The 23,535-nt window shown below is 37.4% G+C and overlaps 1 protein-coding gene and 1 long non-coding RNA gene across 2 annotated transcripts; both read left to right on the top strand.

The window, feature by feature from the left end:
* Positions 1–3,290: 3,290 nt before the first annotated feature.
* Positions 3,291–4,139, top strand: LOC133723777 (17.4 kDa class I heat shock protein-like). The gene is made up of 2 exons (XM_062150643.1): positions 3,291–3,512; positions 3,633–4,139. The coding sequence occupies exons 1-2, from the start codon at positions 3,404–3,406 to the stop codon at positions 4,022–4,024; spliced, it is 501 nt and encodes a 166-aa protein (XP_062006627.1). The 5' UTR covers positions 3,291–3,403; the 3' UTR covers positions 4,025–4,139.
* Positions 4,140–13,298: 9,159 nt separating this feature from the next.
* Positions 13,299–23,493, top strand: LOC133722572 (uncharacterized). The gene is made up of 6 exons (XR_009852852.1): positions 13,299–13,416; positions 13,551–13,681; positions 13,893–13,954; positions 15,111–15,520; positions 22,186–22,247; positions 23,265–23,493. It is a non-coding gene; the product is annotated as an uncharacterized LOC133722572 (long non-coding RNA).
* The last annotated feature ends 42 nt before the right edge of the window (positions 23,494–23,535 follow it).

The following is a 23,535-nucleotide window of genomic DNA, read 5'->3' as shown; positions in this document are numbered from 1 at the left end:
GATGAGACAGTCTTCCCGTCGTTAGGGGGAGATAAGGACACGAATGTTCAGCAGGAACGACAGGAATTGTCGTGGCCTGTCTCCACTATGTCTCATCTCGATCCCTGTTAAAGTGACGAGATCACACATCTACTGCAAATATGCCTGCAAGGAAGGACGTCCCTACGAGAGGACATAGCGCCACCCTACACGGAGGTAGGCATGGCGCCAACGCCAAAGAAAGTGGCACTCTGGCGTTACAGGCCATGGCCCCAGCTAGGATGCGTGGGAGGCTCGTGGGTTCGAAGGATACTTTGGAACATTCCAATCCTTTGATCATCAAGACGCAAAATCCATCTCATGAGAATCTTCCGGATTAAGGTTATCGTTGGGGGACGCCTCAACGTCAGAACCTATTCTTGATCGAGAATATAGAGCTTTATGAAAATTACACTAGTGTACATGAGATGTGGGATAGAAACTCCATCATAATTGATTGCGCATTCTGTTGCGCATGAGTTTGTTGAGTCTAATGATATCGAACCACGCTACGTTGATGAATGAATGCCAACGTAGAGGAATTTGGCCTAAATAGAAAGATACGATCCAGGTTGAGATGGATTCTCTAACGAAGAGGAAGGTTTTTGAGCCAGTGATGCTAACACCTCCTAACGTAAAATCTATTGACTAATGGGTCTTCGTTAGAAAGCGTGATGAGAAAAAGATATGGCAATCTCGCCTTATGGAGCAAGGCTTCTCACAAAACGCCCTGGAATCGACTACGATGAGACATATTCTCTCGTAATGGATGTCATTGCACTCCACTACCCTGTCAGTTTGGTAGTTTCCGAATAACTGAACATGCAGGTTACAAATGTGGTCACTACGTATCTCTATGGGGATCTAGATACAAAATATACATGAAGGTTCATGGTGGACTTCATTTACCCAAGTCAAGTGGCTCTAGACCACGGAGTGCGTTTGCAATAAGATTGAAACGCTCACTAAAGTGACTACTTGATTGGGAAGGGATGATATGCCCGTGCGTTTCCATAACAAGTTTCGGATTCTATCACGGTTCATGTTGGACATGATCTTTATGGGAGCCTTGAAAGAGTTAAGGGAAACCGCTGAACACTTGAAATCCGAGTTTGAGATGAAGGATTTTGGGAGAACACGATTATGTCTCGGTTTGGAACTTGAGCATCGTGTTAATAGATGCTTAGCATTTTGACAAGGTCAAACCTTCAAGCACCCCCATGATCGTCCGTAGTCTTGATCCTGAAAAGGATCCTCTTCGTCTGAAGGATGATGACGAAGATGTGCCTGGGGCAGAAGTGCCTTACTTGAGTACAATAGGCGCATTATTGTACTTAGCTCAATGCACAAGATCGGACATCTAATTTGTAGTGAACTTGTTAGCTAAGGTATAGCTTTGCGCCAACGCGACGCCATTAGATTGGTGTAAAAGATATCTTTCGGTACTTGAGATGTATGATTGATATGGGCTTGTTCTATCTCTACAAAGAGACGATAGATTTGGACCCATCACACACCAGGAACGCCGCCAACACGTACTAGCCTGCGTCCACTATCTCCATCCCAAAACTATAAGCGTTTTGGAAGGTTTTGCTGATGTTGGGTATCTCTCTGACCCACACAAAGGTCATTCCCAAACTGGTTAAGTGTTCACCATGGGTAAAGACCTTAATATCTTGGAGGTCTACAGAACAGACCCTAGTCGCTATATCTTCTAACAATGCAGAGATTATTGCTCTTCACGAAGTGGTTCGTGAATGTATATGGATTGGATCCATAATTACGCATGTTCGAAAAATTGCGGTTTGAAGTCTACCACAGATGAGCCTACGAGCATTTAGGATAATGCTGCTTGTTTTGAACAAATGAAGCAAGGCTACATCAAAAGCGACAACACCAAGGATAATCAGCAACAACAGACTCTCCTCAAGATCAAAGTGAACTAGGTTCAATCTGAGGACAGTGTGGCAAGCTTGCTCACTAAGTCATTGTCTAAATTCCACTTTCGAGGAACATGTTGGTAGCATCGTTTGCGGAAGTTATCCGAACTCCCATGATCGTAGTCATCAGGGGGAGATGCAGATATCAAGGGGAGATGTCTACATGTATAGTCTCGAAACGTGAAGGGTGTGTTGTGTTCTTTTTTCCCTTTCGACTGAGGTTATTTTTGTCCCACTGGGTTTTTGTTACTCGGCAAGGTTTTTAATGAGGCAACGAGAGGAGCACCACGTTTGGGCGACACAAGGGGGAGTGTTTAAGTAAATCCAAAATATGTGTCTGGCCCAAACTCTAGGTTACTTGACCTAGTTGTAATAGGGTTTTAAATTAGAGATATTCTCGGAGATATTCAGATATCCGATTAATTGTACGATTATCTTTCCTTGTACAACTCTGTATCTATGTCTTGTAATCCTCTATATAAAGAGGCCCCTATTATCAATGAAAGCACGACTCAATTATCTCCCAATTTCAATTTTCCTTAAACAAGAGAGAATTTTTGTCGAAAAGGGAAAATAAACATTAAGGGGAATCGAACCCCAAATAGTTGATACTCGATAATGTTACACTACCAATAAATTTTAGGCATACATCACAATGTAATCATACACAAAACTAATTTTAGGCCCCTAATATGCATGGGCATGAGACAATAGCCTCATAGGTAGTGGCGGAGCCACATAGGGGCACACTGGGTCCCGTGACCCTGTAAACTTTTTATTTTATAAGTTGTTAGAGTTACCAAGTGGTACAAGCGGCTTGCATAGTGCAGTGGTCTAGTACCTTTTTCCTACATTGCAGGTCTTGGGTTTAATTCTTGCTAACTTCAGTAGTTTTTTTTTTTTTCTTCCAAGGTTTAATTAGAGCTTGCAGAACTATTATTATTATTTTTTTTTGTGAATAGTTCTATTATTTTATTTTTATGCCCCAGTAACCCTAAGTTTCTGGCTCTGCCACTTTCATAGGGCTCACCTCAGATAAAAAATTCCCTTCTAAGTTGCAAACCGGGTTGTGATATTTTTTTTGGCTATTTAAGGTTGTTTATGTAATTATAATCAATATAAAATTTTGTAAGAGACTGAATAAAATTAGAACTCGATCTTCAACTTAAAGGCACTAAACTATTGTCACAGTTCATCTGCAGCCTTTACTTTAGAGCTGACGTGTTGATAAAGTATACTTGATCATGAGGCCACGAAGAAGAAAACGTAAAATAGCAATCCAAAAAGGAATTATTCTCTTTCAAACAAAGAAGAAACCTCCAACATGTTAATTGATTTTTCATGGGCAAGTATAAGAACGGAAAAAGAATGTAGACTCCATATTATAGATCGGTTGGGAAATTTCAGAACACTCCAATCAGAAAAATAACTTCAGGCCGGGTCTAATGGAAAACAGTCATGCAGCAAAGGAGGAGCAGTCTTATGAGGAATTTGTACCCTTCTGCAATTGGCAGAAACATGAAGAATATGACATTCTTGAGATTCATTTACCAGGTAATATATATATCCTCAATCTTATTGTGGTTATGAGATCTGACGCTTTTAACATTTTACTTGCTGATCTATGTCTTTCAATTCATTTCTTCATTCTCTTAGTCTTACTTGTTCATGTAGGTTTCAGAAGACAAGAAATTAGACTTCAATTCAACGATCTGGGTATCCTAACCATTAGCGGAAAGCAAGGTAGTGATGGTGATGAAAGTAGTACGACGACATCTATGCGCAGCCGCTTCCACAAAGAAATGAAAATTTCTAGGAATTGCCGTGCCGACCAAATCCGTGCCAAGTTTTCACGTGGAATTCTTTCCATAACTGTACCTAAGAAAGTTATGAAGCTTTCGAAACAATCAGCTGAGGATTCTGAACAATCAGCTCACAACTTATTTGGCTTCGGAGGAACAGTATTGAGGCCAAAATTAAGCAAAGAGAACGCTCTGAAGATGGTGGTGGTTTCTCTGGCAATGGTTCTCGCGGGGTATGCAGTATATAGGTTATGCATTATATAACAATCCAAAGATAGAGATATTGCATACCCAAAAGTGATTTATTAGTTTTCATACCCCTTTGTTTGTTTGTTGTATTATTATCTTCTCTTTTCTATAAAATGTGTGGTTCGGTTAATACTTCAGCAAGTATACACATAATTATATAGTGACTTAAACATTAAGGAATGTGGATAGAACTGTTACATGAATGCACTTATATTCTAAGCAATAAGCACCGTAGAAAAACTTCTAAACCCTGAAAATGTTTCATAACATTAGACTCGAGCTCCAGGAGTAAATATGTGACCCCTCATTGGGAGAGTCCACATGCATGAAATTCCACTCCTTGAAGATAATGAAAGCAATAGCGGTGAGGGAACCGATTTTTTAACATCTTTTGAGCGTGTCTGAAAAGCAATTGATGTGAAAACATTTAATTGGTATTTCATGACACAAGTCATGGACTACAATGGTTAGTAAGAACGTTCAATCTTTGAACATGTGACCTAATAAAAACCACCCTTAATTAATAGGTTTGTGAAAGATGTAATCAACATGAACACATGTTCGCACTCAATTTGAGAACACACCAATACTAGTAATGTCTAAAGGACAATAACACTAAACTGAAAGAGACATGTTTGATCTCCTCCTCTGAGCAATCTAATGAATGCAATCTCAGTGATGGAGCAGAGAACTTGAATGCTTATAAGTGATTGCTAGAGCAGGGATCAAGTCTATAAATAGGCATTGAGAATTACGTGCCTCCCACAAAGGTTCCCTAATCCTTATTCTTGAATGCTTATAAGTGATTGCTAGAGCAGGGACCAACTTTATTCTTGTTCCATATGCAAGTAGGGATACTCATCAGCCAAGCAACCCTTTAATCAATACTGATATGAATAGGAAACAAGCATGGTTCTAATGAACACTAGGAATATCATACTTGCTTATTCTGTAAGAAGGCAACTTAGTTGTCATGACTCTTAGTAAATATGATAAGTCCATATTAAGTCATACAATTTCCCACTTGGGCTATCAATGTTCAAATAACAAGAAAAGCTGTTGTACCAGGTAGCAAAAATGAAGTATGCACATAGACATCCTTAGATTCATCCAACCATCAGACACTCAGTCATTCTGCAACTTACGACATTGAGGCACAGGAAATCAAATACTTATCCAAGTATTAGTACCCTGTAATCACAATGCAATACTTCATAGAACATAGGAACACAACTCCATATGAAACTCAGTTTTTTCTTATAAAAATGTAGTGCAGGAAAACGATCCAAAATAGAGATTCTGAAAATTAAGGAATCTGTAACTTTAGCGCTTTTAATCAAGCTCAACACAATTTCATTAGTATATTAATTGAACACTTCTGCAAATAAGGCTAATGAACCAATACAGCAAATTTACTCGAGTAAGATATAACAAATATAGAATTCATAATTCAATAATACTTCTTAAGTCAAATAATTGCATATTCGGAATACCAAAATAGGAACTTTCAAAAGTTAATGTTATAATGAATTTATATAAAGTCCACAACAAAAATTCACAAACTGCAAGAAAATAAACTTTCTCAATCCTCCCACTAATCTAAAGCATCAAAACTTGACAAGATCCCCATATTTTTAGCCATTTAAGATGTCAAGCAATAGGATGATATCCTAGAGGGAGGTTCGTAGCTGTAGCAAAACATTAAAAAGTTCCAGAATTAGTAAAAATTGTCATGGCATTAAGCTAAAGTGCCCCTAATAATACAAAACGTGTCTGCCTTACCTCGTGGCAACGGACATATAGACACTAACTGAACCATATATCCAGAAACTAAACTCAACTATCGGTTGATAGAAAAATAGGCAGGAAAATGAAGTGCCTTAGCGACATACTTATGAATGTGTCTTGCTTTACCTAGAGTGGCAAAAAGACTATAGACACTTAATTAATCATATACCCAAAATTCAAAACTCAACTATAGGTAGTTTAGAACATGTCAACACCTACGGTGGCAAGAAGACAACTCTAGTTTCCTCCGAATATGAGTCTTAAATCTTGTCATATGCTGACATTGATCTCAAGAGCCATAGTCATTTAAACCTCCTATAGGGAGCAAGGATTCCAGCTTCTAAAACCAATATCACAAGTTGTCGATCCAATACTAAGGTTTAGTTAAAATCATTACATGGAATTGCTATGGGCAATACTATATGTGAAAAGCTTCAACTAAAACTGAATCAAGACGATTATTAATTGTTTTATTTGAGTTTGATTAAAGCTAGCTTATTGTGTAGTTTTACAATGAATTAGGAGACATAGATTTGCTATAGGAAAATAACATAGCAAACAAGAGAGAGAGAAAATACTCACAAAATCAATCAACTGTCTGCAATAGTCATATATATAGGCCTCAACAAGGTTATTTGAAATTATAACTAAATACTATTTACTCCCTGAACTTTTGCTGAAAACACAATTCAGACCTTCACATTCTAAATTGACATGCTTAAGAAGGGTGCAAAAGCACATAATTCATAATATACCGACTTAATCGATCACAACAATCAAATATCGCTCAGTGCAAAAGCACATAATTCATAATATACCGACTTAATCGATCACAACAATCAAATATCGCTCACCAAGGTTAAAGAGCAGAAAACAAACACAAAGCATATATACAAAGCAGGCTTCTAGATCAAATCTCTTTTGAAGAATTGCTTTCAGCAGTGTGAAAACATACTAGGATACTTTGTTACTTCTTGTTGATGAAGGGAGGCCAATCCAGGGCTCGTATGACAGTTACTAGAGTTTCGATCATGATTACCATCATATAGGCCAAAAACACATGATTGAGATCACCATCGAAAAACCCTAGAATATTGAGAATGAAATTTGGGGCAGACTGTTATGGTAATAATGGTGTCACGCCCCGAATTTTGAATAAAGGATTCAAATCCGAAACATGATTAATAACAATTACAAATAACGTTCTGAACTTTTTTCTCAAAACCAACCACACCTTACACCTCTTAATAATACATAAACCAAATCCTCAAGCTACTTATTACAGTACACTCTCACCAAAACAAATTATAAAGCTCAAGAGAGCACAATTCTCCTCACAAAACAAATGCTATAAATCTAATACTAATACTCTAAACCGCACGATCACTGCCCTGATTCTCCTGACCTGTAAGACTACCCGCTACACAATTTGAATAGTGTACCGGGAATTGCAACAACACAAAACCCGGTAAGCTTTTGACAGCCCGTATGAGTAAACAAGAAAGAACTGTTGATTTATTCAATTATATTTATTATAACTCAAGTAAACAATCAACACAGTCACACGGTAACTCCAAAAATCACATAAACATAAAAGCAAGTATATTCTCGATACTCTCTTTTAAAACTCAACATTTGACTGATCACAACCAACAACTATTGCAATATTAATATGTGAAATAACATTAAAGCAAAGCATGCTTGATTCTCTTTTCACTAACACCTTCACATATTAGCAATATATCACAGATAGATATTTGATCAGGATAATATAAGCACACTTCTCTTTTTAGTGAATTTTCGGATTAACTGGTAACAAATCACAAATCCACGTACTAGGGTATGTCTACTATACCCAAAATACGGGTAAGCCGCAGCATACTAAGGCTACTTCCAAAGTATGTATACCCAAGGTCGGCTACTTCCTTCCTATGAGTATAATAGTGCACTATCTGTAGGGACTAGGGCCCAGGCTTAACGTCTCATAACACCAAAACATATTTACCAGTAATTCATTTAAGCACGGGGTTGTAGGAATCACCCGGCTTCACAACTGTACTTCTCAGACATAATCAAATTCACAAAATACAATCTTTATGATTTATAGATCGTATATATGTATATGTACACCCACATAAAGAGACATATTATTTCAAGATAAATCTTTATTTCTTAAAATAATTTCCACATAATCACATTTGGGCATATAAAATAGCTTTCACACCACATGATCAACATTTCATTATTCAACAATTAAAATGCGAGATTAATAGCTTGAATAATATCCAATCCATTCTCAATCATTTCATCACACCAATCACACATCAACCAATATATATATTCCACGTAAATATATATATACGTAATCATCCGCTCAGGGATGACCACTAATATCAACTATAGTTCAAGCATAAAAACCGTGAAATTCATTTGTATAATAAAATCATTTTACTTACCTATGGACCGTAGTTGATCAAGTCCATATAATTTAAAACAAATATTTTCACACAATTGCGACAAAAATAAAGTAATTAAATTTATTCGGTTCGTAATATGAACCACGTGAGGTTTACTCACCTCTAATCCAGCTGCGTCTTCTTAACAGCTCAAACTACAATTCCACGAATCGTCCGCCAAATCAATCCACCGATCACCTAATCCAATAATGATCTTAACTTAGCCAACAACTCATAAACGTACTTAAACGATGATCCAACGGTCGGATTGAAATTAAACGATGATCCAACGGTCCAATCTTCCTGAATTGCCCTTACTAATATCTCCATAATTTTATATGAAAATCCGACGGTCAGATTCTCACGAATCGCCTTCCGAATTACTGTTTTACAATTATACGAAGATCCAACGGTCGGATCTTCGCCCGTGACCTCACAAAGTCATCGGTACAGTCATACGATCAACATATCTAAATTTGAAGCAAAACCAATGGTCTGATCTTCGCAGATCGTAAACCGAAGATAAAACGTAAAAACCGTAAATAGTAACGTAAAAACGTAAATCCACTATTTATCAACTTTTTCTAACATGACCATGTTATATATCAAAACGCTCGTATGGATGCATAGATCATCGCCTAGATAATGAAAACTCGAAATATGGTCTGACGCGCCGCCACAAGCGGTGGTCAGTGGGCGGTCAACGCGGCGGTCAACGCCGGGTCAACCACCTCCGATGGCAAAGCGACCAACTACAAACTTGTTCAAAATGAAAGGGTGATCGACTTCCATACCTGGAGCTAAGTCTGGTTTGGCCTAGATCGTCCTAGATCAAGCTTGGAAGTCGGATTAATCCTGTGCGTCCGATCAGATTTCAGATTAAATCAGGGACGTCGAAAAAGTCAAACCTTGATCTAGTGTTCTACACTCAAAATCGTGATGAAAGACTTACATGGGGATGATCAGGGGGAAGAGGAGATCACGAAAATGGGAAGGATCGGCCCGTGCAACGCCGGCGTCGACGTTTTCCGGCCGGGTCGGTTTCGCTCGTCTGGGTGTCTTCGATCCAGCTTTCGGGGCAGCGGCGGAGCAAAGCGACACCGGAGGGAGGCTGTGCGTGCGACGGCGAGCTCGGGGAAGGCCGGGTCGTGGCCGGAGGATGCCGGAGGAGAGAGAAAAGTCCGGGTCGGGTCGGCGAAAACCCGTCGGGTCTGAGGGTCGAAGGAAGAGAGAGAACGGAGGTGCTGGGGGACTATTCCGCAAAATCTCAATTTTTTCGTCCTTAATGAATAAATCAGAAATTTTCCCCTATTTATAGAAAATTCCCAAATTTCAAATATTCATAACTTATTCATACGAACTCCGAATATTGCGTTCCACATATGCACGAGATCGTATCGACGGGCTCTACAACTTTCATGAAGAAAGTTTTCCCAAATTTTGAACGGATAAAAAGTCAACTTTCTCGAGCCCCTAAATAACGTTCGTTTTCGAAAATAAAATCGTTCGAACTAATTCCACAACTTCTTCAAGCTTCGTACTCGCTCCTACTATCGTGAAATCAGTTCTAAAAATCCATGGAATTTAATTTGGATTTTTCGGGGTATTACAAATGGTTAGCTTGAACGAAGGCTGTCATACAAAAGCGGGCCTTGGGTTTCTCCAAGGGGGTTTTGGGCTTCGATACTGAAGCGAGGCCGAACCAAAACTTCATACAAGAAACAAATCTTCTTCTTTTTTCGGAAAATAGTTTTATTTTCTATTTCAAGTTCTTACTTGAGCACAATGGCTCTGATACCAATTAAAAGATGTAATCAACATGAACATGTATATATTGCACTCAATTTAAGAACACACCAATACGAGTAATGTCTAAAGAACAATAACACTAACATGAAAGAGACATGTTTGATCTTCGCTTCTGAGCAATCTGATGAATGTAATTTTAGTGATGGGGCAGAGAACTTGAATGCTTGTAAGTGATTACTAGAGCAAGGATCAAGGTCTATAAAATAAGCATTGAGGATTAGGTGCCTCCCATAAAGGTGCCCTAATCCTATTACATTTTGGACCAACCTTATTCTTATTCCATATACAAGTAGGGATACTCATTGGCCAAGCAACCCTTTAATCTGTAGTGATATCAATAGGAAACAAACATGGTTCTAATGAACACTAAGAATGTTATACTTTTTTATTCTGTAAGAAGCCAACTTAGTTGTCATCAGTCTTAATAAACATTGATAAGTCCATATTAAGCCTTACAGTTTGTCTAATAAAAGTGAGTCTAAAGACACCTTAAGTCGTCAGGATGAGACAATAAGGTAGTTAAAATCCCGAAACAAATAATGGATGACCCCTTGATCAATGAAAAATGTAATAGACGCGTTGTCTTAAACATAGAATACTCCCTAGAAAGAGAGTATTATGGACAAATTTATATAACTCGGTTTAAAAGGGGTCTTTGACTTATAAGGACAAATGTCCCTAAAACCTTTCTTAAAAGTGATCCTCTAAAATGGGAGAACATCATCACAAACCATACATAAACTTTAGGCATTTCTACACTTTAGTATACCAACTTTCATAACTATCACATTAGTGTATCAAGTTTGTTGACCTGCACAAGGTTAGTGCTCAATTTAAAACCCTATCAATGTAGTAAGAGTAAGTAGGGTATTGTTCTTAACCGGAGATTAGGGCCTAATTAATTCCTGAAAAATAAAACATTAGAAAAACAAATCAAAGAATATATTTACATTATTCACGAAAAATACAAGGAAAGGGGATGTAGGATTTTTTTTTTTTTTTTTTTAATTTAACAACTAAGTAAATATATACATGTGTGACACATCAAAACACATAATCAAGTAGAATTATGTGGAAGGAACGAAATTAGATAGAATTAACTACTATTAACACGTTGGCAAGGTTTCAAACATCAAATAACGAATCAAAATATGTCAAAGCATAGAATCAATCAAGAACAAAGATGAACGCATACAAAGTTCTTTTCACTTCCCTTAGTTAAATTAACTAGATGAACACACCATAGTCAACCATATTAAGCATGCAATTACTAGTGGTAGCTAATCACTAACAAAAACATATTCAACGCATAAAGCACCATGGAAGTTTGATCAATTCAAGCCAATAACACAAGTTAGAACACTAATCAAGCATGCAAGACTCATTGTTAATTTACCTAAGTAATTATAGGTTTTCCACTTAAATAATTAAAGCCTAGAACGCTAGCACCTTAATATGGATTCAATTGCATGTTCATCAACCTAAGTATGCATCCAAAGATCAATTAACACATAAAAGATGGGATTGAAGCTCAAAATTAACAATCATGCTTAAACATATAGAAATCGCAATTTTCAACTTGGAAACCTAAAACCTAAAACATGCTTCATAGTATTCAAAAATTACATATCTAAAATCAACACTTCATCATCACAAGAAATCGCAAATCATAGAACCAAAACAGAAAATAAAATCGCAAAATCCATAAAACCCGAAATAATTTTCTTATACGAAACCGAAAACATAAAGTTGTGTTCATGGTTACACTTTTTGATCTTCAAGGATGCAAGAAGGTTCAAAAGGTGGTGGAATGGATGATGGCTACGGCAAGGATGCTTGAATGGAGAGGATGGATGCTCACGGCCTTGAACTTAGATTTCCTTGAAGTTGCCGAAACTTGGAAGAGAAGGGGAAGTGTTTGTGGCTTTTGATTCTGAATTTTGTGGTGTGTAGAATGTCTTCATAAACCTCCTTTATATAGTGAATGGCAAGGGCTAGGGTTTCCTAATAATTCTCCTCTTGTGACATCATTCAATAAGAAAATTCCTTGAGGAGTAGAGAACAAGTCACCTTTGTAATTGCCGAATTCTTCCATGTACCTAACCCTATTTCAGCCACCAATCATGTAGAATGGAATCAGGAATCCTAAATCAATATTTATTCCTTTATTTTCTTCTCCAAAATTCCATAGAAATCCAAAAAATTATCCCAAAAAGATGTTGCCGAAATCTTCTATTATTTTCTTTTAATTCTCACGGCAAAAAGCAATATTAATGGGCCAAGGACTCCTCAAGATGTCATAGATGATTCTAGAGACTCATGTGCAAGTCACATGCTTCAATATTTGGGTCAGACTTCTTCAATTGATCCAATTCGAAACCTATCTTCAAGATTGCCGAAATTCTTATTCTAGAATATTCTTGAACTATCTTGAGTCATCTTTAAGCCACAGCATCTCCTAGTCTCACCAGGTCTCCTAGCAGCATCAGGACTCCTAATGTCATCAGATTTCCTAGTCCAACTGGGACTCTGTCATTTCTTCATTTCCAAACATCATTTTTCCGAGCTCATTCCTAGTTGCATTAGGATTCCTACTTTAACTCGGATTCCTTTTCCTGCTAGAACTAGGAAATCTTCATTTCTCCATTTCTTCTCATTTCCTCCTAGCCTTCCATTTCCAGACTCAAAACTACCTAAAAACACAAAACAAGTTAGAAATGACATTGTTAAGGAAATAACTAAGCAAAATGTAAAGAGAAATGTACTAAAAATGTAGTAGAAATTAGTCTCAACATTTGCTCCACTCGTTCATTTTGGTGTACGCCGTTAGTTTTTCCGTTATCTTTTCGTTACAAATTACAAAAAAAAAAAACTGACAAAGCGTAGTGGGTCCATACTTTAAGTTTATTTGTTTGACATTGTAACATCCTGTATTTTCACTTACCCGTTTACTAGTTATTTGTACGGTAAACGACAACTACTTTCACTTTTTACCCTAATTTAGTTTTTTTTAGTGGCCCTAAAAGTTGACTTTTTGATCGGGCCAAAATTTGAGAAAAGTTCCTTCATGAAAGTTGTAGAGGACATTAAACCGAGCGTGTGCATAGGTGGTACGCTAAAATCGGAGTTCGTATGCAGAAGTTATGGGTATTTTCGTTTTAATGGCATTTTAGTCATTTCACCTTGTCCCTAACTTAATTAAATCAGCCATCTTCTTCTACTATTCTTGTTTTCACGATCAGAGCCAGAAAGGAAGGAAGAGAGAGGGGGAGAGAGAGAAAGAGAAAGAAAGAAGGAAAGAAGGAAAGGGAGAGAGATCCGTCCAAACCATCGACATTTTGGAGAAACCCCAAGGTATAAAGTTGTTCATTACCTCATGACCTTTCTTTTGAGTGTAATATTGCATATATATTAGAGGATTTTAGAGATTGGAAATCCGGGTACTATTCACAAATCTGAATTTACTGTTTTCTTAATTGTTGAGGTAGTTCTGGTTGTTTTCTGGCTTGATGGTAGTTGAAAGAAGTGTTAAGGATGTTGAGATGAAGCCGCTGTCAAAATTTGGTGACCATCGGAGGAGTTGGCAGACGAGTGAACAGTGCCGACGAGTGAATAGTCGGTGGGTGAACAGTGACTTAATTTCTGTTTTTAGCTAGTTTAATCACATAATTGATGAAGAGTTTGTATTTGTGATTTTGGTGAAATTTGGAAAGAATCCAATGAGAATCGAAGGTTTTGGTCATAGAGGAGAGGATCTAGATTCAATTCCTATTTATCGTAAATTGAATTTCCATTCAATATTCATTCGTTTGCGGATTTTAATTGCTCAGGGTGACGTATTGAATTATTATTTGGTGAAGGAACTCGTACGCGTGAACGACTAAATAGTACTGTGAGTGGACTTTTGTTTTAAATAACGATGCATGCATTTATTTTCTTAAAATAATGCTCTAGTGATTATTCATATTACTTTTTGAGGAAATTGATTTCGAATTATATCATGGATTTGCTTTCAATAATGAGTTTCAAAGGTTGGTTTTGATTTATATTATTATTTGATGAATTCCCTAATTTCCGAGGTAAATTTCCGGAATTAAGCATATCCCTAATCACCGAGTTAAGCTCCTGAAAGATTTTTAAGATGAGTTTCAATGGGGTTGGATATTCTCAATTGTTTACTGACTTTCGGTTTTAGCATTGGGAATGCCTAATTAAGGATTTTGGATTGGGTTGGCTTCTTGGAGATTTTGAGAGATTTTTTGGAAATGGGATTTACCTATACTAATTTCCGGTTTTGGTCACGGATTTGAGAATATTTGGGCGTGTGGGACACGCCGTCGATTTATTCCTATTTCTCACTTATCCATTTTGAGATTGAGAGTAATCTTGGCGTGCGGGGTCACGTCGTTGAATACATGGTTTCTATCTCGTGAGAAATATGGGGAAGCTACATGGATTTACTGGTTTTCGATGATTTTTCCTCACCATACGCGGGTTATGTGATTAGGTCTCCTCCTCACTGACTTTGTGTTGGTGAGTGGCAGTTGAGGTAGCTTGTTCTCCTCCTCACCTACTTTGTGTTGGTGAGTGGCAGTAGAGGTGATTTATTCTCCTCCTCACGTGGGTGGCAGTCGAGGTTATTAGTTCTCCTCCTCGCACAATCTATGTGTGAGTGGCAGTTGAGGGTAGGTAGAGCCTGGGAGGCTCCATTTCCCGTATGGTGATATCTCTTCCCCATATCCTATCATTTCTCGACTAGCGGGGCCTAGTCTGATTTCCGTGTAACCAGCGGGGTTGGTCTTATCCTGTTGAGTATTGGAGTTTCGATCTTTTTTCTCAGTTGTTTCTGACTAGCGGGGCTAGTCGGTTTTTCTTGAGCGGAGCTTCTCGTGATTTGTTTTCTAAATCGTTGCATGCATCGAGAGTTTTTAAGGAAATAAATGGGGAAAGTATAAAATTTCTTTCGTTTAGAATTGTTTATTTTTGTCCACTCACACTAACGTGTTTCCAATACTTTTCCCCTGGGCCCTTGGGTTTCAAATGCCCAGTTTGCAGGCGAATTAGTTGAGGTCGGGCGTACACGAAATTGAGGCATAGTCAGCAGCATGGCTTCCGCATCTGCCTTTGAATTAGGTTTTCCTCATATACCTTTCTGTTTGAATTGCTCTGATTACCTATGGGATTTATGTTATTCAAGTTGAGATATGTGTTTTGTGAATTGGAGATTGATGTTGATTTGGGGAGCAGGGTGGCTCCAGGAGCATAAGGATGATTCGATTGAGAAGTGTAAATGTTCCCTACAGGTTTGGGTTGCCCATTTTAGGGGAAGTTCCGCCAAATTTTTTGTAGAATTTCTTCTAAGGTGGGCCCCGCAGGGTCACTTCGGATTTCAGGGTGAAATCCGGGGCGGGTCCTGTCAGACATATTGCAGCTATAAATGTATCATCTACACTCGAAGGTAAACAGTTAATTTTCACTATTCATAAAATTTCAATCCTTTCCAGAAGAGATTTAATTTCTATTTGCAAAATAACCAGTAAAGAGTTAGCTGAAGAAAGAGAAAAATTGAGAAAATTAAAAGATTATAGATCAAGGCTTTAAAAGAGAAACTCCCGATTATTGGGACATTATCTTCATAGTTCAAAAAAGAATTTATAAAGCTGAGAAAAATATTGGAGATCTCCAATATACTCTTAAAGAGGAACAAATACCTCTTGATTATTTATATTCTTAAAAAGGAACAAAAACCTCTTGATTATTTTAGCATCGGTTACATCCACAATTCACTGGTATCAGAGCTTACTGAAAAAGATGAAAAGGGAATCCCCAATGGGGACAATGTCTGAATTAATATCAGAGAAGTTGAATTCTCTATTAAAATCTTCTTGTAGATACCTCTCACTATGCATGGATAGTTTGCTACCTCACCAAGCATAAACAACACCCTCATGGGATCCAACCGCTACTTGCATCTTGTAGCCCTATGTTCAAGCTACGCTACGGTATCCAGAAGCGGCAAATACGTCGCCGGGAAGCCACCTTCCCGGCCTTGCCAACATGCCCTCACAACTAGGCTTTTTAGACTAGAAATGGTGGTTGCTTGTCCCACATCGAAAACCATGTAAAAGAGAAGCATTCCTTCACCTATAAAAGGAATGCCTCCTCCCACAACTCAAAACATCCCATTACATCTTTTGTAATCCCCTTGGGCCGCAAGGCCCAAACACACTAGTTAAGCTTTCAAGTGGACGTAGTCTCCTGCCTTAGCGGGAGACAAACCACTATACTTCTTGTGTCTCCCTCTCTCTCTCTCTCTCTCTCTCTCTAAAGCTAACTAGAGCCTTCGGTTCTAACGTTAACACTTCTTATGAGAAACATCATAATCTGATAAAAGAATAATCTAGATGTCAAGATCATCTAGAAAAAGTACTAGATATAATCTCCCAATTGGAAAAATTGGAACACAAAGATTATATCAAAGAACTTCCTAAAAGGGAAGAAGAACAGCTAACAAGTGTTGGCAGAAAAATCAGTGAACAGCAAGAAATGCTGGATTCTATGAAAAATTTACTGAAGGATAAGAAAAAGCCTCCAGTTAAATCCAAGAAAGCGAATGGATTTAAACCATTAGAAAAGCCTGAGAAGAATCCTACTCCAAATATTATTTTTCTAGAACCTTCTACTCGTCTGACTAGTATCAAATATGAAAAACCAAAACACTTGGTAGCAAGAGATGTCAAGATGATGAGCATCTTTGGAAAAAAGAAAGGAGTACAACTCCTAAATGCTGAAGAATTTGAATACAATGAAATAGAACAGGAGGTAAAAAAACTCTGCAATTCCAAAATTAGATTTCAAACAAATCTATAAAAGATGAAAGTTTGAACTGATGGATAGCCATCATTTCAAATTATTGGAATTTACAACTCCTTCCACAACAGAAGAAACAAATCTTTTAATGATCACTCCTCAAGAAGTTGCCAGAGCAAGGGCAAAAAATTATCAATTTATGCATATTGGAGCAATCTAAGTAGGCATAAAACTTCTTGCCCAAGAAGGCATAAACTGTTCAGTTCTATGTGTCCTACAAGACAATAGACTAACAGATTTTCAAGTTAGTCTGTTGGGAACACTTGAAGCATCTTTATGCAATCAAGTGGCATATTTCAACTGTTTCCCAAACTTCTCAACAAGCTTGAAAGATGCAGCTCACTGTCTGAGACTAAGAGTCAAGATAGATGGCATAACCATGAAAGAAAATATGCTAGAACTTGCAATTGTATATAGAATATACTATAAACTGATGAGCACCACAGTAGAACCAAAACAAGGATATCAAATATATCAGGTCTTACTACTGAATTCCTCACCAGTCAAAAGAACCATTCACAACAAATTCACAAGGTTACTTGGAATGAAGTAACTTTTCCTATAGAATGGAAATTATCTGGTCCAAAGAAACCACCAGAAAGTGCTAAAGCAGCAATTATGAAAGTACAAAGACTAGAGATATCAGTCTAAAATTCGATGATCACAGGAAAAGTGATGTCGGTCCTGAGAATATCATAATAAACAAAAATTTTAGAAGATGCAACAGTACTAGAGAAGAAAGTACTAGTGGCACTAAATTTGTTGTAGACGAACCAACAGATCCTATCACTGAAGAAGAACTAGAAGCTGATCTAAACAAACCAGTAAATATGCTTAGAGCAAAAAAACTCTATGAACTGTATGATGAAGCAGAATCTTGCAAAGAAACAAAACGATTAGAACAACTAATCGATGAAATAAAAAAATTTAGAGTAGGAAAGGTAAGAAAAGTCCTTCTCTATCAAGACATAGAATTGGAAGACGGAGAAAGCTCCCATTCCAAAACAACTTTCATCACTAGAGAAAAGGGAAAAATAAAACTCCCTATATAGAAAGCTCCTACAGGCAAAACAGGAGAAAGGAATTCTCAAAGATTTGTCCCAGAGGACAACCTGCCTAGGGTGCCAATCACAAATTACAGTATATGGTTGAATCTAGACAAAGCTCTAGATAAAAGAAAAGCTATTGACCAATGGGTAGATAGCCTCATGACGGCTTCTGCTCGCACCCTTGGAAAATTTGAAGCACCAGATCTGTGGAGATCTCTCGAACATAAGTGAAAAAGGCTAAAGAAGCAGCCAAATCGAACATTTATGCTCTCAAAATCTGCGACATGAGATATTTTGAAGAATATCTAAATGAATTCCAAGAATACTATTGTACAATAGGTGAACTAGAAAACAATGATCTAGTAAACCTGTTACACAGAAAACTTCCTGAACCATGGAGAACAGCTGTAAGATAAAGTATAGCTGAAAAATCAATTGAAAGATTTTGAGTTGGAGGAATTGCCGATAGAATCAGGCAACTACTGAAAGAACAATGCAAGGCAAATCTTAGAGCCAAAATGGCCAAGAAACAACTCAAAGGAGTTGAAAACTTCTGTTATGGAATATTAGATATGCCCACCAACTGGGGCTGTCATGAATCTAAATTTAGAAAGAAAAGAAAAGAAAAATATTATTCAAAAAGGTTCAAATAGAGTGAAAACCAAAAAGATTGGAAGTTTAAGAAAAGCTCCAACTTCAAAAAACAGGATGGAGATCCAAAGAAGAAATTCTTCAAGAAAAGGAAGAATCATCAAAACAACCATCAAAACAAACCAAGAAAGAAAGCATGCAGATGTTGGTTATGTAAAGCTAAAGGACACTATACTAATGAATGTCCAGAAAAAAATAAAAGATCTACAAAAGCTCTATTTGAAGAATATGAGCCTATAGTAGAAACATCGAATATGAAAGGCTCTGAAATAGCTTATTCTGATGAAGAAGATGATGACAGATCAGTATACTCTGCCTGGTCTGAAAAAGAATCCTCATCTGACTCTGAAATAGATTCTAAAATAGAATACTTAGAATCTAGACAGGTGAATGTTCTTAAAGTAAAAAACTGGGAAGAAAGTAAGACAGCAGCATTAATGTCTTCATATCAGGTTAACCCTGGTACATTCATTTGTGACTACTGCCTATGTCATGAAAAGAATGGACTTCCTATGTTCTGTGAAGAATCGAAAAAGACTTATCACAAAGAATGCTTTATAGCTTAAGCAAGAAGAAAAACAAAAGATGGCAATATAAGCCAACTGGTGGAACAAGAATATGAAGAATATTTTTGTGAACAAAAAGAGAAAAAGGTAGAAGTTTTGTTCCAAGAAATTACTGAATCTTCCTAAAAAATAAAGGAAGAAAAGATTGATGAAAATATAGAACTGGTTGAACCAGAAAAAATTCCAGAAGAATGTAAACCATTTGTACTACAAGAACAAGCTCAAGACGAGCTTCAACAATCGAAAGTCATCTCTACTAGTAGATACAGCAACTACATAGAGATTGGATTAAAATTTTCTAATCACAGAAAATATCATCTACATGCATTTGTAGATAATGGGTTAGGATTCACGGTTGCAAAAAAATTTACAATTCCAGAAGAACTCCAGAAAGAATATGCTAAAAGAAAAGCTACTGGTGTTCAATTGGACAAAAGCCATTTTACCATGAATAAAGTAACTAAAGATGTTCACATCACCATTGGTGGATGAACATTTATCATCCATACTCTTTAATAATCAGAAGGCCAAGGATCAGATTTCCTGTTGGGAAATGATTTCCTTCTCCAACAGAGATTTGTTCAAGATGAAGAAGTTATGGGCTTCAGAAAAGGAGATAGAATGTTTTGGGCTGATAGACTTCCTAAGACAAAAGTGTAGTAGGTCCAAACTTTACTACTCAATATTAGAGATCGCAACGCAATCGTGGTGATCATCATAAGCCCTACAAACCCAGATTTGAACCTATACTTCAAATTAAGCAACAAAAAAATTGCTTATAGAAGATTCTTCTGAAGAGGAAGAAGAAACTAGCGAAGATGAAGAAGCTAGTTTCATCCATGAACATAACCTCAAGCATTTCCAAAATAAGCTTGAATCTCAGAAAATTTCTACTCTTGACAAAATCAAGAAAATGCTCAAACAGAATATAGATGTCGACCCTTAGAAATTTTGGGTAAAAGACCCAGTGGTCTGTTAATTAAGATTACATGACATGAATGCTATATTCCTCAATATAAAGAGGAAGATAAAAAAGAATTCATAATATAGAAGATCTCCTGAACAAAAGATTAATTCGACCATCTACTAGCCCTCATCATGCTCCAGCTTTCTACGTGAGAAACCATGCAGAAAATGTTAGAGGAAAAGCTAGAATGGTGATTGACTACAGAGATGTCAATAAGAAGACCGTTAAAGATGGTTATCAAATAGCTCAAGCAAGAGTCTTGATCAATCAGCTCAAAGGAGCTAAAGTCTGTTCAAAATTCAATACAAAATCGGGTTTTTGACAAGTCAAGATGCATCGAGATAGTGTTCACCTCACTGCATTTGGAACACCACAAGGTCATTACGAATGGTTAGTAATGCCCTTTGGCCTAAAACTAACCCATTCAATCTTCCAGAGAAAGATGGATGACATCTTCAAACATGTTGCTGAATTTTGTGTCGTCTACATTGATGACATCCTCGTCTTCTCCACAAACAAAGAAGAACTTATGAAACATCTTCACGAGGCTGTTAAACTGATAGTTCAGCATGAAATCATCCTAGGAGAAAAGAAAGTCTTCTTTATGCTATATGAAGTTGATTTTCTTGGTATAAATATCAAGAATGGAGTAATAAAACTCCAACCCCACATCCTCGAGAAAATCTGGAAATTTTCAGACAGAATTCCTGATGCTAAAAATCTAGAAAGATTTTTAGGAGTCATTAACTATGGATGGGATTTCATTCCCAAGATCTCAGGATTAACAACAATGTTATTCCCTAAAACAAGTTCCCAAAGAAAATGGAACTTGTTACGTCCCGTATCTCAATTTACCGGTTTACTAGTCATTTGGACGGTAAACAGCAATTACTTTCACTTTTTATTTTGTTTCGATCTTTTAGGGGCCCTAAAAAGTTGACTTTTCGTTCGGGTCAAAATTTGAGGAAATTTTCTCCATGAAAATCGTAGAGGACGTTAAACTGAGTCTGTGCATATGTGGTACGTAAAAATCGGAGTTCGTATGCGAAAGTTATGGATGAAAGTTGCGAAGTTACTTTTCATGGTAAGTTTCTATATAAATGGAAAGTTACTGTGGTAGGTTTCTATTTCCGGAAACCTACCCACTCGGTAACTCTCTCTCTCTCTCCTTCCCCGAGCTCTCTCTCTATCTCCTCTGCAACTCCGGCGTTCTCTCAAGTCCGGCCACCTGGGAGTGAGCCACGGCCATCATTCTCTTCCTCTCCTCTTCCTGGACTCGCCTGCAGTGGTAGCTTGCCGAGTTTTAGTCGGAAAACGAAAACCAAACCCAAGAACCTTACTGTAGCAGTTTTGAGTCAACGCCGTTATCTCCCGATTCCGGCCACCTCCGGCGATAAATCTTGGTCCAGTGGAAGCGCCTTGAGACGTAGATGGTGCTCTCCAAGTATTTGGCAGCGATTTGAAGCGTGGAGGAAGAATCAAAGGTTTGAATTTTTTTCTCACTGTTCATAATCGGGGTTTACTGTTTTCATAATTGTTGAGGCAGTTCTAGTTGTTTTCTGGCTTGGTGATAGTTGAGAGAAGTGTTAAGGAGGTTGAGATGGAGCTGCTGCCAAAATTTGGTGGCCATCGGAGGTGGTGGCCGGTGGCGCTTGGCCCCACGTGCCGCCACTGTGGGAGGCTCATGGCAGCGCGTAGAACAGTGATTTAACTTCTATTTTTAGCTAGTTAAATCCTATATTTGATCTAGAGCTTATATATGTGAATTTGGTGAAGATTGGAGAAGTTTTGAATCGATTTCTAATTTCCGAAGATTTAGAATTTCGATTATTGATTTACGAGAATCCGACCGTCTGATTTCTCTCGAATCTGCCCTAGAACTTGTAAATTAATGAAATGGTGTTAGTGGTAAAGTTTGGGTTGAATCGGAGAAGGAAATGGAGATGTTGACTTAAGAGGATTGATTTTGGAATCGTATTTAATTGTTGAATTGCTATTCACAGAATATAATTGTGTACAGGGCGCTATACCGAGTTACCGCTCGACGAAGAAACCCGTATGCGTGGTCGCCTAAATAGTACTGTGAGTGGACTTTTGTTTTAAATGTTGATGCATGCGTTGTTTCTTGAATTAATGCTTTATTTAATTATCATAATATTTTGTCGAGCATATTATTTTTAGTTTCGGATATTATTTGGTTTTGGAATATATATTTGGAATATTGATCGGATTTTTCCATCATGACTTTAGAACGAGCGTTTTCTACGCTCGAATTTGAATTTACGATTTATAATGAGTTTCAACGAATTATTTTCCGATGTGATTTCTGGAATTATATATTATATTTCTACTCGTCGATTTGAGATTTTTAAAAGATTTTCGAAATGGGATTTCGATGGAGATATTTTTCTTATTTACTCATCGACTTTCGGTTTTGGCATTGGGAATGCCTTATTGATGAGTGTGGATTTAGTTTTGTTTCTGAGTTACGATTTATAATTTGATCTCGCCTATTTGTTATGATTTGAGAATATTTTGGCGTGCGGGGCCACGGCTTTGGAATATACTTATTTTTCTCGTGAGATATTGGAGAAGCTTTATGGATTTATGGATTTACTGGTTTTCGATTGTTTTCCTCACCATACTCAGGTCGTTCGGATTAGGTCTCCTCCTCACTTACTTTGTGTTTGTGAGTGGCAGTCGAGGTGATTTATTCTCCTCCTCACGTGAGTGGTAGTCAAGGTTGTTAGTTCTCCTCCTCACACAATCTATGTGTGAGTGGCAGTCGAGGGTAGGTAGAGCCTAAGGGGCTCCTTTACCCGTATGGTGATATTTCTTCCCCATATCCTATTATTACTTGACTAGCGGGGCTAGTCCGATTTTCTCTTAACCAGCGAGACTGGTATGTTTTCACGAGATATTGGGTTTAAAGAAATATGTTTTATAAACGTTGCATGCATCGAGGCTTTATAAGTTTAAATACGCGGGAAAGTATTCAAGTTTGCTTCTTTTAAATTATCTTGATTATTTATTTTTGTCCACTCACACTAACGTGTTTTTCAATATTTTCCCCTGGGCCCTTCGGTTTCAAATGCCCAGTTTGCAGGCGAAATTAGTTGAGGTCGGGCGTACACGGGTTGATGCATAGTTGTCACTGCTTCCGCATTGTAGGATCTATTGATCCTTCACCTTCTTTACTTTTATTTCTATTATACCTTTTGTTTTAGAATTGCTCTGATAACCTATGGGATTAATGTTATTAAGTTGAGTTTTGTGTAATGTGAATTGGAAGATGTTGTGATTTGGGGAGCAGGATGGCTCCAAGAGAATAAGGATGGTTTGCTTAGAAGTGTAAATGTTTTTCTACAGG

Source organism: Rosa rugosa, chromosome 7 (assembly GCF_958449725.1).
Source record: "Rosa rugosa chromosome 7, drRosRugo1.1, whole genome shotgun sequence".
NCBI lineage: Eukaryota > Viridiplantae > Streptophyta > Magnoliopsida > Rosales > Rosaceae > Rosa > Rosa rugosa.
This window is presented reverse-complemented; position numbering and strand designations above follow the sequence as displayed.

What these genes read in the sequence shown, in the direction of transcription:
- LOC133723777 (XM_062150643.1), top strand. Translation starts at nt 3,404, where the DNA reads ATGGAAAACAGTCATGCAGCAAAGGAGGAGCAGTCTTATGAGGAATTT. An exon ending in TCTTGAGATTCATTTACCAG is followed by an intron (nt 3,513 to 3,632) that starts GTAATATATATA and finishes TTGTTCATGTAG; the next exon opens with GTTTCAGAAGACAAGAAATT.